The following is a 17,880-nucleotide window of genomic DNA, read 5'->3' as shown; positions in this document are numbered from 1 at the left end:
ATTGTTGTTGTTAGTTCGGTATTTCAACTTGCTCCATCTGCAATGTCTTGTTAGGTCAGAGCATTCTGCTTCCACTGATGAAAACCTCATTTTAAAAGTAGTCCAAGCTCACTCAACACAAAAATCAAGTGACATTTCTGGTGCTGGAAGTATTTGTAGAAAGACAACGCACCGCATCACATGCCAACACCTTTAGCATTCTTTTTTAAAATCCATCCCCTACAATCTTTCCTACTTAACAGACTGCTGTGACATATACACCTCCACAAATATTAAACTAGTACTGCCATCACTCCTTCTGTTGTTTTTAAGCAAAGAAAAAGTCACGTTTATTTTGTAGTAGCAATAGTTTCTTTTTTATTTTTAATATACTTTAGGAAACAATATACAAAGCTGAGCTTTGCCACCATTTTCAAACGGTGGGTTGCTCCAATTACACAAATTCAGCGTTTTGTGATGGTTAAGAACAGCAGTCAGCACCAGACTTAAACAGTTAGCTACAACACAAACATCCTTCAAAATGAAATGTCATAATATCAAGACAGGTAAACCAGGAGTTAACATATGACAACTTTCGGGGAGGTGTCTTAAATCATTCTTGTTGAATTTTATATTTCATTAAATATTTTATACACATTTTCCTGTTTACAAGTTTTAAACAAAACCTCCCTTGAGGAATTATTTAAGTACAAAAATGTTCAACAAGAACAGTTCTAATAAAGAGTCCCCAAACAGACCAAATTTTAATGTGTTGACCAAAGGAAATGAAAACCAGTGTTTCTTTGCTTTAACATGTTTATTACAACAGATACAATTCACATCTGACTAGCTTTTTTTTTTTCCTCTTTCCCCTCCCACAACCATGTTAACATGTTCATTGGGCTATTTCCTTATATTTGAGCAAGTAATGTACTTTCAGCACACATGCCCAGCAGTACTATAAGTCCATTCTTACAGGGTGCAAATGGAAATACGTTTCAATAATTTATACAAACAAGTGGGTTATGCTCAATCACTGCAATTTTAAGCTACTGTACACAGGAATGAAAAGATTATAGAAAAAGTGCCATAGCAACAGTGCCTTAAGAAAAGAGAAAATTAGAAGCATTAAAAAGCTGATAAAATCAGATTTAGGATTTCATGGGGAAATGGAACACAGAAGATGAAAAACATTTCTCTGTAAAACAGAAATGGAGAAGCACTGCTCTTGACTCGGTGCAAGTGTGGAAACAATTGTTTCGTGGTAATTTGTACATTGCCCAAACTGTTGCAGCCTTAGACACAGATCGCCTGGCGCTTGCATTGAATTTTAGGAAATGAAAAATCTTTGAACGATAAATTAACTAAAAAAAAAAAAAAGAAAAAAAAAAGAAAAAGAAAGCTAATTTTGCAGACAGGTTTACATGTAAGAGGCTAGGTATTTAGCCACCTCAGCATTGATTAGTTTTGGATGTCTAAGCTCTGATACACATGGCTTCCCATGGCTTCACTCTACAAAATATATTTACAACGTGAAGAATACATCTACAAGAAATCTACATTTCAAGGGTTTTACAAATCATTCTTGTATCTTTCCCCTGAATTTGACTCCCTCCTGTCCCCTTCCCCATGTCAACTTTTTTTTTCTGCCCAGCTCAACGGTCCAAAGTCTACTCAAATGCAGCTCAAAAGTGTTAAGACTGGGCATCAGTTTAATAGTTCCTGTACTCAAAACCATGTGCAATTGTTTACAACTTTTCACACCATGAAGGAATTCTGATTCTTTAGCTTTTCAAGTTCTTTAATTTGTTGCCTCAAAAATAGTATCCTGTAAGAGAAAAGAAATAAATTAGTATAAACATTTCCATTATACAGATATATTGAACATCTACATAAGTACTTCAGCAATCTCAGTGAAAGATAACAAGTTCTTTAGCTCCACTAACAAAATTCAGATATTAAGTTAATTCCCAATCTGTTCAATAACTTCCAAACATTGTATGCAGATGCACAGAGACCTGGTGTATTTGAAACCTGAGTTCCAAAATTGTTCTATTTCATTATGCCTTTTAAGTTTCATGTGAATATTCTATAAAGTCCAAAGCAACTTTAATCAATCAGGAAAAAGCATCCAGTTCAGAGACTTTTATAGAACATTTTTCAAATATGTGGCCAGTTCAGTAAAAATGAATTTTCTACTGAAAAGTAGGTGAAAAATTACTAAAATAGACACGCTGAAAAAAACCATTTAACTTAAAGGTATGGGCATATAAAATATAGCAATCAATGAAAAGTGCCTTTTCACATGCTCTCAGTTATGATTAAAACGACGTATTTGCTTTGCCTAGAGATTAAGTTCCTCCTCAGGAGAAATTTAAATAGTTCTCTTCTGTGCAGAAGTACAGAAATAATAACATCATTCAAATGTATTGCCTTTGATAATCCCATCCTTTGCAAAAGCCTCCCCCCATCAACTTGTTACTTATGCCATGTATTCCTCATCTTTGGGATTGCAGCAAAAATAAAAGATACATGTTACCATAGATTCAAAGTCATAATAATCCTTATTCACTGACAGTTTAAGGATACACAGTGTACAAGAAACAAGATGCTACTTAGTGAGCTGAACAACGACATTTGACATGTTATTTCAGATCAAATGCTCGCTCAGAAACAGAAGTGACACCTTAGGAAATGAACCCTGTAAGAAACCAAGCAGTTCATTAAATACGCTATGAAAATTGTGATTTATGTAGTGAAGTCATGAAATAAAACTTCAGAAAGAATGGATATTTTCAATTCTTTATCAGGAAAGATCTACAAATATATGATAGCGTGCTTCTAGACCATTGTTTTACTAACTGCCAAAATGTAAGAGCTTCTAGGATAAAGGTAGCTATTTAAACATCATGCAATGCTACTAAGTCAGCTTCAAATAGTAAATCAGAATCACTGTTCAAACTGCAGTGTGACTTAATAGGTGGGATAACATCTCTCAGAAGGGAAACTGAGTGTGACAGCAGATTCAGGATCATGACTACTGGTGAAAAGTTTGAGCATGTATTGTAATACTAAAGTTTTCAGTCCTTACAGTGTGGTTGTGTATGGCTTCAAAGATGCACGAGACACCTGCTATTACTGACTTAAGAAGCAAACAAAGTCTACTTTGCTATAAGCAAAACATTATCTTTTCCTCAGCTTGTGATATAAACTACACCTGTTCGAACTTGCTCCTGCTTTAGACCTAACAGATGTCTCTCACATAATCCTCAGTGTTTCAGACCAGCATAAACTGTGTAGACGTGTACCTATGTGATCCATGCATCATGTATGGGCAGATATTCTAGATGCATGCTGAAACAGAGTTAGCCAGTTTTCTGTAATGCACTGCAGTATCTGCAAAGATACTTTTCTATGCAAGTGGAAACAGCCACAGAAGTTGCGTATCTGGTTCTATCCACCAGAGGCTAAGAGGTGTCTGTGTGGAGAACAGGTAGAATGTAGACAGTAGACAGCCTGCAAATGCAGCAAGTACCAGCATACTTACAAAGTCACCAATAAACAGAACTCACGAGAAACAATGCCAGAATGAGAGTTCTAATACCACCCTGAAAACTGAAAATGAACACAGAGCACACACTTACCTTTGCTCACGCAAAGTTGCTTGAATTTCACATACTCGAACTAAAGACCTTAAATTCTTTAATTCAGTACAAATTTCTGACATATGGACACTTCCCATGTTATGGGCTTCCTCACGTAATCTTGATGCCTGCAATGGTTACACATTAAAGGTTAGGATTTTGAATCATGCATTGGAAACAACTGGCTGTACCCAGAGGATTGCTGGATGAGTGTGTCTTGGAACAGCAAAGCACTCTAACTTCAAGAGAGTACTGAATCAGTACATTAAATTCTCTATGAAAGCCCATTTAGAATCAGAAATTAACAACCCCAGATGCCCAGAAACTGTCTAACCCAGGCCTATGCTAAGGCAGGGAGAGTTCAGATTTTCTTAGTCCTACCAAATGTTTACCTGACCATCTTGAAAGACAGTATGTGTCAGGACTCCGAGTTTCCAAAGCAACTTGTTCGAGCAGTTCAAACTCTCCATCTGTTAAGTCAATGGCAAACTTAAATCTCCCAACTAAATTAACCCACAGTGACAAAACTAACTGAATGCCATCTACTTTCCAGCTACCTCATACATGAAAAAACCCTTTGCAACCTTCTTCAAGCTTTTCTTCCAGACAAACTCCATTAATCTAATATCCCCACTTAGTCAACTGGAGACTGGCAGAAGTATAAATTTAGAGGGCATGGCCTATTATCAATTCCCAATTTGTGCAGTCCTGTCACTGAACTAGATATGACTCCAGAGAACTCCTCAACAGCACCAAGGAGACCAGCATAATTACTCTGAGGTCCTGGGTACTACAATGCAATAAGGGAACTTCTTGCAAGTGGCACATGGCAAAAATTATTTCAAATACAGCCTTCCCAGCAGCATTACTGTTTAGGAATGTTATTCTCTGCTGTACTGGGTCTGGCTGGGATGGAGTTAATTTTCTTCATAGCAGTCCATGTGGTGCCATGTTTTGGATTTGTGACCAAATCAGTGCAAACACATCAATGTTTTAACTATTTCTGAGCAGAACCTACACAGCATCAAGGGTTTTACTCCTTTTCTCTCTGACCCCCTGTCCACCCAGCAAACAGGTTATGGGCAGACAATAGGCAGGGAGGGAACAAAACTGGGACAGCTGACACAAACTGACCACAGGGATACTCCATACCATACAATGTCATGCTCAGCAGTAAAACTGGAGGGCTGGCTGCTGGTAAGCAACTACTTTTGCATCACTTTCCCCCACCCTCTTTTACTCACCAAGCCGCCTTTACCTCAACTCATGAGTTTACACACTTTGGCCTTTCCAATCGTCCCCCATATCCCACTGTGGGAGAGCGAGCAAGCGGCTGTGTGGTGCTTAGCTGCCTACTGGGATTCATCCACAGCATCTGTTTAAGTACTTGTATACTTGTTTTTTCCTTCCCAAAACCAGTGTTATTTAGCACAGGTCTTCATCAGCTTCTGGCATTTCTCCAGTTCAAAGTAGCGCTTGGTATACTAAATCCCTACTTTACAAGATTGCTTTTCTGGACTGTGTTAACATCCAGGACTACCCTGGCCTCCAGTAGGACATAATTTCACATCTTCCCAGGACAACTTCAATTACTGGATTGTTTATCAGTTTTCCATATTAACTGCCTTTTTTATGAGTTGTGTGATATAACTGCTAGTGGTTCAAGAATAATTTTAGCTACTAATTACTGCACAGCACATTTCTTCAAGTCTGGCTGCTTTAGCACATACCTGTCCAGGCTCATCTAATTTATTTACTTATTTATTTTTTTATTTACTCTGGCATGTGCTTTTATATCCTAATTTTAAATTACACTATGCACTTGCCACCTACCTGAAGAAATCAAGGCACTGCATATTTTAGTCTCTCCACTCTGATCTATCTCACCTTCTTCACTACATACTGCACCTATACTTTTTAATTCACTTTTTCTTTTGTATCAAATATCTCCATTACTGCCTCAAGTGTTACTATTCAAAACTAGTCTATAAACAACACTGTCATGTGAAATAATCTGAAAGAGCAGACAGGACAATACAGCATGTAACATTTGCACAAAGGTAAAAGTATCCAACTGAGTACATGACTGCCTACCATTAGCTGAGTTTTTTGATCTCTTTATTACCAGCAAGGGAAAAAAACTCTCAAAACCTATGCACTATATAAATCTATTTTCTGTTTTAAGATATATGTGAATTCAGTAGATAGTGAAAATAGTAGTTTTAAAACTACGGGCCAAGGCCATAGAGAGCAGTGCCTGTGCTGCACCATTTCCTTAAAGACACTCCACAGCAATGGCTCAGTGGTCTGACTCAATACAGGTTGGTAACATCTTAAAATTTTTAAAAAAATCAATGACAAGAAACAAGAATCCCTAAGAGGGCATCAGTCTAGACTGTGCTTTTAACAGTCATCTTACAAGTTACCACCCAAAATCTCCAGTGTAGGCTTGTGTCAGCATGCAACCACTCTTCAAAAGACCAAAGTAAACTGGGCTAGGTAAGATTGACATCCCAAACCAATTGCAGCAGACAGGGCAGCCTGTGAAAGGACTTGAACTAGATTCAACAACCAATACAGCTCCTTGGAGTAATACATTCCAAGCAGCTGACATTCATCCAGTTCCTTATATTACAACAACAGGACAGGTTTCATGCAGTTAGTTACAAAACATGGTTGGCAATTCTACTGGGTTCCCATTAAGTAAAAATAGTCCAAATTCAGTTTGAGTCCTCCACATTATCTTAAAAATTGGGTACACCAAGCAAGGCAGAGTACCTTTTTCACTGGGTACAGCTAACAACTCAGTAACTCAAACTGTGGAGTAGCCTCAAACAGTTTAACTCTGTCACCTAATTCATAACATTTTCCACATAATGAAAATATCACTTTAAAAAAAATCTGTTGAAATTCAAAAGCACTGGAATTTTAAGCAAGACTGAAAATACTCAACTGCTGAAAGGCAATCACATGTAAAACCTGCAGGTCTGGCCTAATCTCTCCTCCCTCTCCTCTTTCCTGGCTATGGACAAGCACCAGGGTTTTGGTTTTTTAAATACTTTTAATTCCTAGAACAAGCAACCTGAGTAAGAAAAGCAATTTTTAAGCTACATGTTACGCACTCTCACAGGGAACAAAGCACAGGCAAACTCACCTGCTTTTCTGCGTGGTCTGCAGGCCAGCCTTGAACATGCTTTATAAGGTTTTCGTTGAAGTGTGCTGCTAGCGTAGGTGTCAATGAACAGGTGGGGCGTACAGATGGATTCTGCGGGGCAGGTGTTGAGTTTGATGCACTACTGCTAGAGGTATGATTTGGACCTGGTGATGGACTTCTTTGACTACTACAAGAAAAAATAAAAAAAAAAAAAAAAGTGAGCATTTAAAAACATCTGTGAACCTACAGAGAAATAACCAGTGAAAATTCATTGTTTCCAGGCACAAAAATACATAAAGCATTCAAACCACAAATAAATCCTTCTGGTAGACCAAACCTGTGCCACTCTTCTACAAACCTCCTACATTTGTAGGAACAGTTTAAGTGCTACAATTTAATAGCACTGGTAGGGGTTTTTTGTTGTTTGATTAGTGTTTTTGGTCTGTTTTTTAACTCTGATAGCTGTTCAAGAGATGTAAGCTGTGCCTACATTTCAGTGTTGGATAGAGAATACATAAATGTATGTTATTCCTTCAGACAGCTTGCAAATCTAGGATTTTCAGTAATGATGTATCAGATGGGAGTCAAATATTCAATAGAGTATTGGCAAGTGTTGCAATAATCATTAAGAACAAAGTCTGATGTCCTGATCTAAAAATACAGCCATCTGAGACATGAGGAGCAAAATCATTTACTACTAATGCCAAAATACAAACACCTAGATGGTTTTGTGACACTGTACATCCTCACTCAAGGCACACAGGAGAACAGAAGCATCACAGGAGCAGCATGTTTGTAACCATCAACTTGACTGCTTTACTGGAACATACTCACCATAACAGAGGTGGTACCTCACAGTTACGATGTTTTTTGGCCCTACATATACTGAGAAATAGTAGTACTAACTGTGGAAGTACTTAGACATTACTCCTAACAACTTTCCCACTGGCAGTAGCTTTTCAACACAGGCCATAATTACAGTCTGTTTCTTAAAACTTTCTATCACTTGCAGGTAACAAGAAAGTATTATGAAGGAAAATCAAATTTTAAGGGCCTCCTGATTCATCACCTAACCTACTCCCTTGAGGACTGAAAACATCCTAACAAAATGCAACTTTGTAGTCCAATGCCCAGACATTTATCCTAATCAACTCATACTTCTGAAGAACTACAGCAGTAAGAATTACAAACAGCCAACAAACTGGCTGTCTGACACGGCCCTGTTGGAACAAGGCCAGAGGAGAAGCCACCAAGCTGATCAGAGGGCTGGAGCACTTCTCCTATGAAGGCAGGCTGAGACAGTTAGGGCTGGTCAGCCTGGAGAAGAGAAGGTTCCAAGGAGACATTACAGCACCTTCCTATACCTAAAGGGGGCCTGCAAGAAAGCTGGAGAGGGACTTTTCACAAGGGCATGTAGTGATTAGACACGGGGGAATGGCCTTAAGCTTAAGAAAGGTAGATTTTAGGAAGAAATTTTCCACTGGAAGGGTGGTGAGGCACTGGAACAGGCTGCCCAGAGAAGTTGTGGATCTCCATCCCTGGAAGTGTTGAAGGCCAGGTTGGATGGCGTTCTTCATAAACTGGTCTAGTAAAAGTGTCCCTGCCTATGGCAGGGTCAGTAGAACTAGATGATCTTTAAGGTCCTTTACAACCCAAACCATTCTATGATTCTATGGAATTAGGTACAGCACACTGGTCTGCAGCATCAAAGACTTTAACCTCATTCATTTCAGCATCCCCAAACTTGTTTAAAACCTTAGAATATGAAAAAAATATCATGCACAAAAAAAGAAATTTTGGTAGGTGCTTTATTAAATTTCCCTTGATTTTAGGCATCAGAAGTTGCAAAAGTTACACCCCTTGGAAAAAAGGGAAAAAAGTGTTCTGTGTTCTCTTCAGTAACTGGTTTAACTTCTTTCCATGGCACTTACCCTGCAAACACTTTACTGTAGAAATGTTCAGTTGATTAGGAAAAAAGGTATTCAGATTTTTAAGGTGCAGTTGAAAGTAGCCAAGAAGGTCAACTGCAACAATGCTGTACATCAAGGGCAAATGAAAGGTTAAGGAACAAGCTGGTTTTCCCCTCTACAAGGCAAGGGGATCTAGAGAAAAAAACACATGAAAAAGGCTAGGACAGTGCAACTGTTTTTTTTGCTGGGTTTTTATGGGTATGGTCTGTGCTCAGACCTCCCACAAGCCCAAGCACATCAGCAGTTGGCGAATGCAAAGTATTACCTACAGCAAAGGACAAAGTTCAGGAGTTAAGCCAAGAGAACACCTATCTGAACCAGGCAGCAGACACCCGAGAGCAGTCAGGGAGCTGGCCAGCTAACTCAGGTGCAGCATCACCTTGAAGAAGCATGGGGAGCAGGCAAAGTTCCAAATGTTAAACCCATCTTTGAGAAGCACAAGCATGACAACCTGGAGAACTACAGGCCAGTTGACCTTAGTCTCTGGGAAAATTATGGACCAAGTCTTCCTGGAAGGGGTTCCAGCTACATAAAAGACTAAAAGGTATTTAAAAAAGTCACCACAGAGTTACCAATGAGGTATTATGCCTGACCAACCTCACTGCCTTCTATGATGAGATGACTGGCTCAGAGGACAAGAGCAAAGCAGCGACAGTTTCCTTGACTTCAGCAAGGCCTGTGCCACCACCTGCCAAGCTGTTCGCTTATCCAGTCCACATTTCACGTGTATGGTGGATAAAAAACTAGATGAACTGCTGGGCTCAAAGGTGCAGTCAGCAGTATGAAGACCAATCAAAAGAGTGACTGATCAACACTGGAGCCAAGAGTCTTTAACATTTTATTAAAACCCCACACAGTGGGACACAGTGCACTTTCAGTGAGACTGCAGATGACACCTGCTTGGGGGGAGTAGTCAATCTGCTGGAGGGGAGGTTGTTATTCAGAAGTACCTGAATAGGAACCAAGTTCAAAAAATGCAAATGCAGAGTCCTGCATGTGAGGTGGAATAAACCTGAGCAACAATACTGGAACAACCCATGGAACAGCACAGGCTGAGTGGGCAGAAAAGGACCTGGGGATCCTGGATGACAAATTAAAGGTGAGTCAGGCCAAGCACATGCTGGGCTGTATTAGCAAGAGTATGGTTGAAGAAAACTATTCCTCCCCTCTCTTCAGAGCTTCGGAGATTCACACTATCTGGAGCACTGCATAGCAGGGAGCCCAAAACCAGACAAGAATTGAACTGCTACACCAAAGGAATCTGGCAGAGGACCACACAGGTGACTAAGGGCTGAAGCACATGCCATACCAGGAGAAGCTGTAAGTTTATTCAGTCTGGAAAAGAGAAGGCTGAGAGAAAGGGGGCTGAAGGATCTTCTTACAGATTTTTACTACTTATGGGGACAGAGTCAGTCAGGCTCTTTTCAGAGATGCACAGTGATAGGACAAGAGGCAGAGACACAAGTTGCAGCAAGGGAAATTCTAATTAGGAATGGGGGAAAAATAAAAGAAAAATCACCATAAGGGTAGTCAAACATTAGAAGATGCTCAGAGACTTAAAAAAAAAATCACCTAAATAACACCCTTAGTAATTCAAACTTGCTAGTCTTATTCTAAGTTGGGACCTAAGTAGATGGTAACTAGAAGTGCCATCCAACTTAAATTATTCTGGGTTTCTATGTATTCTTATAGCATCAGCATAGTGATGGTGCAGAGAAAGGCTACCTTTATTAACTAAGTAGAATTCAGGAATAACCCTCAGTGCTTACTTACTCCTTAGTTCTAACAGTATTATAGTTCCCTCTATGATTTGTCTTCTCTCCGTTTATCAACCTGGTTTCTCTTTCTCCTACTTCATCAGGGCGGGGGGGGGAAGGAATCAACCTAACACATCAAAAATGCTTCAGAAAAATAAATAAAATCTGTGTGTTTCTCAAAAATAAAGCTGTACTTTAATTATGACTAGAACATACTGTCACAAGATATTCCAGCACTGCTGTGTTAACAGCAGGGGGAGCTATGAATGCAGCAATGGTAGTTCCAAACTTACCGCTGTATTTTTGAATGCTTCAACTAAAGGCAAACACCTGCCTTAGCTTAGTTAAAGACTGACTATGCCACAGATAATGGAATGCCTCCAGAGAGGTAAAAACATCTGTACAAGGGTACGAGGACAGGATGGTTCTGAAATACACTACTACAAACTACAGTATCTTACAACCTACGAAAGACGGAATGAAACATCTTCTCCCTCCAGCACTTTTCCATGATAAAGGAAAAAGGTTCCCAGTCCTTTCTGGAAACAAAAAGAAACTACCAACCTGATGAAACCATTAATTATAGAAACAGTTTCATTTTTAAAGCAGTCATAATTCGTGGCATGTCTTTGGAATAATCTCTGACAGACTTGCTGTATACCTGCATTGTGTTAACCTCCTAACTTCCACGGCTGATATGTTCACAACTTTAAAGTCAGCAATAGCTACTCAGGTATTTCTTAGACAGTGTTTCCTCCCCAACAAGTTAAAAATAATTTAATCTCCATGCACATCAGAATTTTAATAATAGTAAGTGCAAAGGGAATGTAGTTGTTATTAACGTCTGCACAATTAACCTGTATTTAATGTGCAGAAAAATGTAACCTTAATTCACAAAGAGCTGAAAAGATTTTGGACCATCTGTCCACAGTTCAGGTTGCTAAGCTGTTGTTTACTCTTATACAAGTAAAGGACATTAGCCCCCAAGAGCAGTCCCAAATCCAACTGACTGCTTTCACCTCCTGAGGAATAATCTGTCCTATATCAATTCAGAAATACTGCCTGGACACAGGAAAGCTTTTACAGAAAGTAAATCTACACCTGAGCCAGTCCACTTTCATTCAACTCCACTGCACTCAACAGCAAAAAATACCAGTTGCACAGGTTTTTCCAAGTCATCTGGTTCCTTAATCTTCCACTTTTTGCAAATGAGGCACTTCCAAAGCAAACTGAAACACATGAACTCATGATGCACGACATACCAGTCAAAAGGTGTATTCATGTGGTACAGGATACAATACTCACATTGTCACAGTATCTCTCGTACTGTCCCCACACTCCCTCCTGCCCTGCCTCCCCCTCAACTAGGGGATGGTTGGACCTGCACAACCCCCCTGCTGCAGCAGTGCAGCTGCCGGGACAAACTCAGCTCTCTCCACCAAAATGCTGGTGGCCAAATGGAGCAATGGTTTGGAAAGAGACATCAGATCCCTAAAGGGAACTCAGTGTGGGTAAGGGTTATGTCAGAGCAGAAAGTCCTATACTCAGAAGGGTGGGGTATGGATTAGCAAGCCAAAAGCTCACCAGTATCAACTTATACAGACTCCAGATCATGGTGAATGTTTCCAAGGATAAGACTATCTTTCTTAGGGCAATTTCCTATGGGGAAAGGATGACGAGCAAAGAACAGAAGGGTCTGTGACTGAGAGCTGTGCCCCCAAACCTCACTACTCCTCAAAAAAGGTTTAGAATGCTGCAAAGTATAATTTTACTTCTGGTACTGTAATTCAGAAAGGTTTAAACATCCATAATTCCATCTTTAATTACTAGAGACTGGATTTGATACACTTTGTCTTTATTCTCCTCAAAGAGAGAAATGAGTTGTAGGTTTGTAACCTGACAAAGATTGGAATCAAGTGTCTGTAAAATATCCAACATTAAAAACTCAAAAAATTCTGACTTGCTTCCATTTCAAACTGATCAATATCACAGGGTCTCCAGTACAGTCAGTTACTTGGACAGAGTTGCCAAGCAAACAAAAATCCAACACCCAAAAATCCCAAACCACAAACCAGATCCCTTCTCCCCACAAAACAGGCAAAACCAACAACGATTTGAAAATCCAATAAGTTAGTGCATTGATGACACACAGACAAAGGTACCCTTTGTTATTAGTTCCAGGAGGCAGACAAAAGGACCTCACTATTTTACGATCTGGAAAGCACCACTATGCAGCTTCAGGTATGCTGACAATGAAAGAGTGTTGTTTCTTTGCTTTTTTAATAGCATAGCACACCCCTTATTCAACCACTCTTAAAATGCAGCTTTTAAGTACAACACTTCAAAAAGCGATTTACAAAACTTCTAAAACTGTAGATTTACAGAACTTCTAAAAAAGTCAACCTGCAACTTCCTTGTGCCACACTTCCACACCACGACTCCATCATAAAGGGATCTTCTGACAGATCTTTGATTAAAGTCCCTGGAACTGATATCACAAAATGCACAGCATCCAACACTAGGAAGAGCCCATCTTCCCAAAAGAAAAACTTCAAATGATACAGATTCTTAACCACTGATTTACAAGAATCTGGGTTTAATATTCGTATCCTGCAACATCTGAATAGGCTGCAATGTTGACAACAAACTCTGGTCAAGGAAAAGCATTTGTGGAACTTTCTTAATCTTTGATGTTTTTCACTAAAGCAGTAAAATCACCTGATAAAAATTCGTGTAAGTTTAAAAATCAAATTACACTACAGTAAGACACCACAAACATCTAATGCTAAGAAAATCACACAGAATACAGCATTTAATTCCATAGTTGCACAGAGAAGCAAAACCTCCAAACTCAGAAATCACAATACAAGGAATCACTCAACAAATCCTCTCTGACTCCAGAGTGACAGAGCACAAATATGAATTCTGTTTTGCTTCTGTGAATGGAACTCTTGTGATTATTCTAAAATGAAGAACCTACCACATTATCTGTAACGAAGATATTTAGGTGCATCTTCTCAGTAGCAACAAAGTTAAATAGTATGTTCAATAAACAGGCCAGAGAAGAGTCCACAGACTGCAACATATACAACACACATTGATCCAGAGGAAAAAAATGAGGACAGAAGTGTTTCAATGTACCTTGAACGCTGAAGACTTCGTGGAGAGGCAGGTTCATGACCTGCCTGCTTGTCAGCTATTACCGGCTGCTGAGGTGCTGCCTGGGAAGCTGGTCCTTGTTTAACACCTGGAGTAGCAACCTGGAAAGTTCAAAACTTTATTAGATTTCCTCCACAGTAAAGAGCAAGTGAAAGAACCACAGAAAACCATGGAAATTAAAAATTACAATACTGGTGGGGGTTTTTATTATATAAGGTCATTTGTTGACAGAATTTTTATTCTCTTCATCAGGTGTTTTCTTTTTTTAAATCATCTCTAGTTCCACAGCTGTGACAGAGAGCTTTATTTTCTAAAACAGAAAGAGTACTTAATGGCCATAACAGAAGCAAATTTAGATCACCTGACCTGTCAAAATATTGCAAGTTTATTAGGTAAAATACTTCAACACAGTATCACTTTTCACCATATCTGCCACCGAGCACCAAGCTCATTTTCAACCTTGGAAGAGTTGTCCATTATCCAAATAAAAATTTTCATTTAAAAATTAAAGAGTTTCCTACTTGAAAATACATTACACAGTGCCAAGAGTAGAATTATATCACAACCACATTATAACATCTCTACCAGAAATGGAGAAGAAAATTGAAAGCATATTTATCAGTCTGCGACTCCCCCGTTAACTGTTCTGTCAGTTCTCAACTCGTGAATGACTAATTTTAGTCACCAGTAGCTTCCTGCTTTTCCTTTGTAGAACATATTCAATACAAGAGACTGAGTCACCAGCTGTGAGACACAGACTTTCTTCTGTGAATTTCTGATCTACAGTAGGATGAAAAGTTTGGTGACATACTAATGTCTAAGTTACACTAAATGATGTTCAAGATGCTTGTTTTTGCCCAACGCTTTGCATACCTCAGTCAACTTGACGTATGTACAAGAGAGGAACAGATTCAAAATGTATCCCCCTCTGCAAAACCAAGCTAACAATTTTGAGAGGGAGGGAGCAAAGAATAAAATGGGTTCCAGAGATCCATGAAGACAAGAAACAAATCATGAAGCCTGTCTGGCATTTGCTGACATCACATTGGTGTAGATTACCAACTAGTGCTCACCTGAACCTCTAGAAATTCTCTGTTTCAGAAACATGGCAAGCCAGACAGTATCTTCTGAAGTAAACTTAAGACTTAACTTGATTTATTTAGGTACATTGGGAATCTTAATGTAAATTCAAACCTACTTATACGTCTGAGGAAAAGTCACCTTTTAAAGTTATCATCAGAGTGAAAGAGTGTTCTTTGTGGCTTTTAGATTAATAGGTATATATTAAAAAAATTCTGAATAGTACATGAAAAGGCCATGGTTATAGAAAGATAAAGCAAGATTAGTGTAAGATTACTCTGTTGTTGAAAACAACAGATCTATGTAGTTGAGGGGGGTGAAACAGTAGTAGTTCCTAAACTGATTTATGAAAACAGACTACCAAGTACCTTTGTGGCATGTATGACATGAAGAGCTTTGCTATCAATGCCTGAATTTAACATTAACTATCAAGGTTGTTCAAACAGAAGGAATAATTTCAAAAGGAAAGTCCATCAGAGATAATAGCATCACCTTGCAGATCCAAACTGGAAAAGTAACCACCTCCTTAGCTGGTAAAAATAAAGAAAATGGATTGTAAAGAAAAACTGGGACTTATGAGATAATGAGCCACAAAAGCTCTTAACTATTCCATGTTTTCCACTGTTTGAAACAATATAAATATGTATAACAGAAAAAGAAAAACAGTAAGGGCTAAATAAATTTAAAAAAATACCACAAGCAATATTCTGAGTTTGACAGATCCGTGTAATGTACTTTACACAGTTATTGTGCAGAAATTCAAAACAGTTTCTAATCACACAATACAGGGCCAGTTAAAAATCAAAATGTGACACCCAGGGTCCTGAGTCTGTGACACCCAAGCTGCTGTGTGGACACAGCACACCTCCACCCAGACACACCAGCTGGAGCTTAAAAGCAGCACTGAGGTGTTCAAGCAGTCCTAAGTAACAGAGCCCCTTGTGCAAATGGTGCTACGCTAGTCCAAGGTACCTGTGCAGCTGGCACTGGGTTCTGCTTGCACAGCGCCAGTCCAACTTTGTCTGCCCTAAGCCCATGGGCCTGTGCTCTGAAACCAACTGTGTCCTGGCACAGCACCGTATCTTAATTAGGCATAATTTATTCAAACTCTTAGAACTGGATAAGCTAGCCTGCCTGACACATCTGAAGGGCTGCTAAAACAGACATGCTCACACTGGAGCTATCACCACTGAAGTTCTCATCTCAATCTCATCTCATGGAATTGAATTACACAAACAGAAGAACTATCAACACAATTCTTTCCCTAGTAAGCTGGGAACATATCTGCTGCTGAACCAAAATTTGTTACTTCTGGGACTAACACACAAACAATTCACGTTAATACTTCAACAGCTCTGTTAGCATCAGATTTGAGGAACATAAAACCCAAGAAAAGATCCTACTGTCAAGCATTACCACTAATTCTGTTTAGCTATCTGTGAAGCTACTTGAGGTAATGCGAAAACTGAAAGCTTTTATGGTTATGATATCTCAGGATAGTAAGAGTTATAACTTCTTTGCAGAAGGAGGAAAATAAAAATTTGCTAATGTCTATAATAATGAACAACAGTCCCTCAGGATTAACAGCACTCTGCACCAAAAACATTCCAGCTTAGAATGAGTAACTTGGAAATTTACTACACTTACCAGCTGGATTGCAAACACATTATACCTGCTTCAAAAATAAACCAGACGTGCAATCTCACCTCACTGAAGTCCAATCTTAATGAAAAGTTGGATTACAATATAATAACTTCAAAATGTGCCTCTGTATGCCAAAACAGAGACACCACCACTTTCAGAAGAGCTTCTATATATGTATCAATAAAATACAGAATACCTTATTTTGAAAATACCAGAGGTGAATCCCTGCCTGCCAAGTCACTAACTACAGGGAATCACAGAGTCTTGCATGTAAGTGGAGATTCCTGTATCAAAACGTAAAATAACCAACACTATGTTGTTTTGAGCACTCGTAGCCTTGCTGCAGTTACAACTCGTATCAGCTCTTCTCAAACCTGCATTTAGCATCGAAATTTTCTGCTTCTACTGAAAACCTGAGGGAAGGTTTGTGTGTCCAAAAGCATATTCAAATATACAGCTGGTCTACCAAGACAGATTGGCCCTACTTAGAACACTTGGCTTGCCTTCACTTTCTCTTAAAAGTACAGTTTCCTACCACTCCACCTACTTCACAGGTACAATGCTGGCCTCTACACTGGGGAGAAGGCAGCAAGTTCACGACTGCATGCACAGTTCTAGGAAAACACCTGCAGCAGGATGGTAAATACTAAAGAAACTAAATTCATAAAACAAGAATAAATTGAGGGGGTGAGGGTGGAAGGGGCTGTCTTTCCTATGAGTTTTCTTTCAGAACTGTAAATAAAGATCTGAAAGGATAATACTTTTATTATGTTTATAGTGTAGCTGATATTCAGAATTTTATTTATACATAGATCCAGATCTCCGGGTTGTAGAGACCAGAACAGATCAATTTCCAGTTACTGACAGTAAATAACTTAAGAAGATCCTTCTTCCTATCTCAGGATTTGAAAGTGCCAAATATCTCAAGACTGTTATTTGATAATTTCATTACTTATCACCTAGCTATGGGATGTGAAGACATAGGCTCAGGATGTAACCCAAGGAGAGAAACAAATACAACAACCAGGATTAGTACACACACAGAGCTTTAACAATTCCTTGTATCATTGCCAAAAGCAAGAAACTGGGAGAATCACCTGGTTTTCTTTGTACCCGTGACAAAAAATCAAATATAAGAAAATTAGGTATTTTTACTAAAACAAGGAATGCAATCTGTTCTCCTGAAGATAAAAGTATTCCTCAAAGGCCTTCGAGACATAAGAGGTTCTCTTGTGAGCAGAAAATTAAAAAGACACATTAGCTAAGCAGAGGTCGTGGTGGGGAACAGGAATTTTAGAAAGGGGAGAGGAGGGGTGTCTCACCCCAAAGTCTAGAGTCATGTTTCTCAGGAAGAACCTTAGGAGCTATTTTATGCTAGCTTCAATTAATGTTTCGCAGTCACTGATCCAATTAAAGAATTCTGAATGAATGGGGACGAGGGGGCAGGAAGAGAAAGGGACATCATGCTATTGACCCATAAACACCTAGAACAT

The 17,880-nt window shown here is 39.1% G+C and overlaps 1 protein-coding gene across 1 annotated transcript in view; it reads right to left on the bottom strand.

Moving 5' to 3' along the window:
• Positions 1–328: 328 nt before the first annotated feature.
• WAC (WW domain containing adaptor with coiled-coil) overlaps positions 329–17,880 on the bottom strand; it is a 57,711-nt gene continuing 40,159 nt past the window's right edge. The window contains exons 11-14 of the mRNA XM_050333352.1: positions 13,646–13,764; positions 6,778–6,964; positions 3,624–3,751; positions 329–1,807 (exon numbers count right to left, since the gene is read on the bottom strand). Of these exons, the coding sequence (XP_050189309.1) occupies positions 1,738–1,807; positions 3,624–3,751; positions 6,778–6,964; positions 13,646–13,764 (504 nt within the window). The 3' untranslated portion in view covers positions 329–1,737. The remainder of the gene's footprint in view (positions 1,808–3,623; positions 3,752–6,777; positions 6,965–13,645; positions 13,765–17,880) is intronic.

Source organism: Myiozetetes cayanensis, unplaced genomic scaffold (assembly GCF_022539395.1).
Source record: "Myiozetetes cayanensis isolate MyiCay16 unplaced genomic scaffold, myiCay2020 scf1, whole genome shotgun sequence".
NCBI lineage: Eukaryota > Metazoa > Chordata > Aves > Passeriformes > Tyrannidae > Myiozetetes > Myiozetetes cayanensis.
Note: the sequence above shows the minus strand (reverse complement) of the source record. Positions and strands in the feature narration are given on the sequence as shown.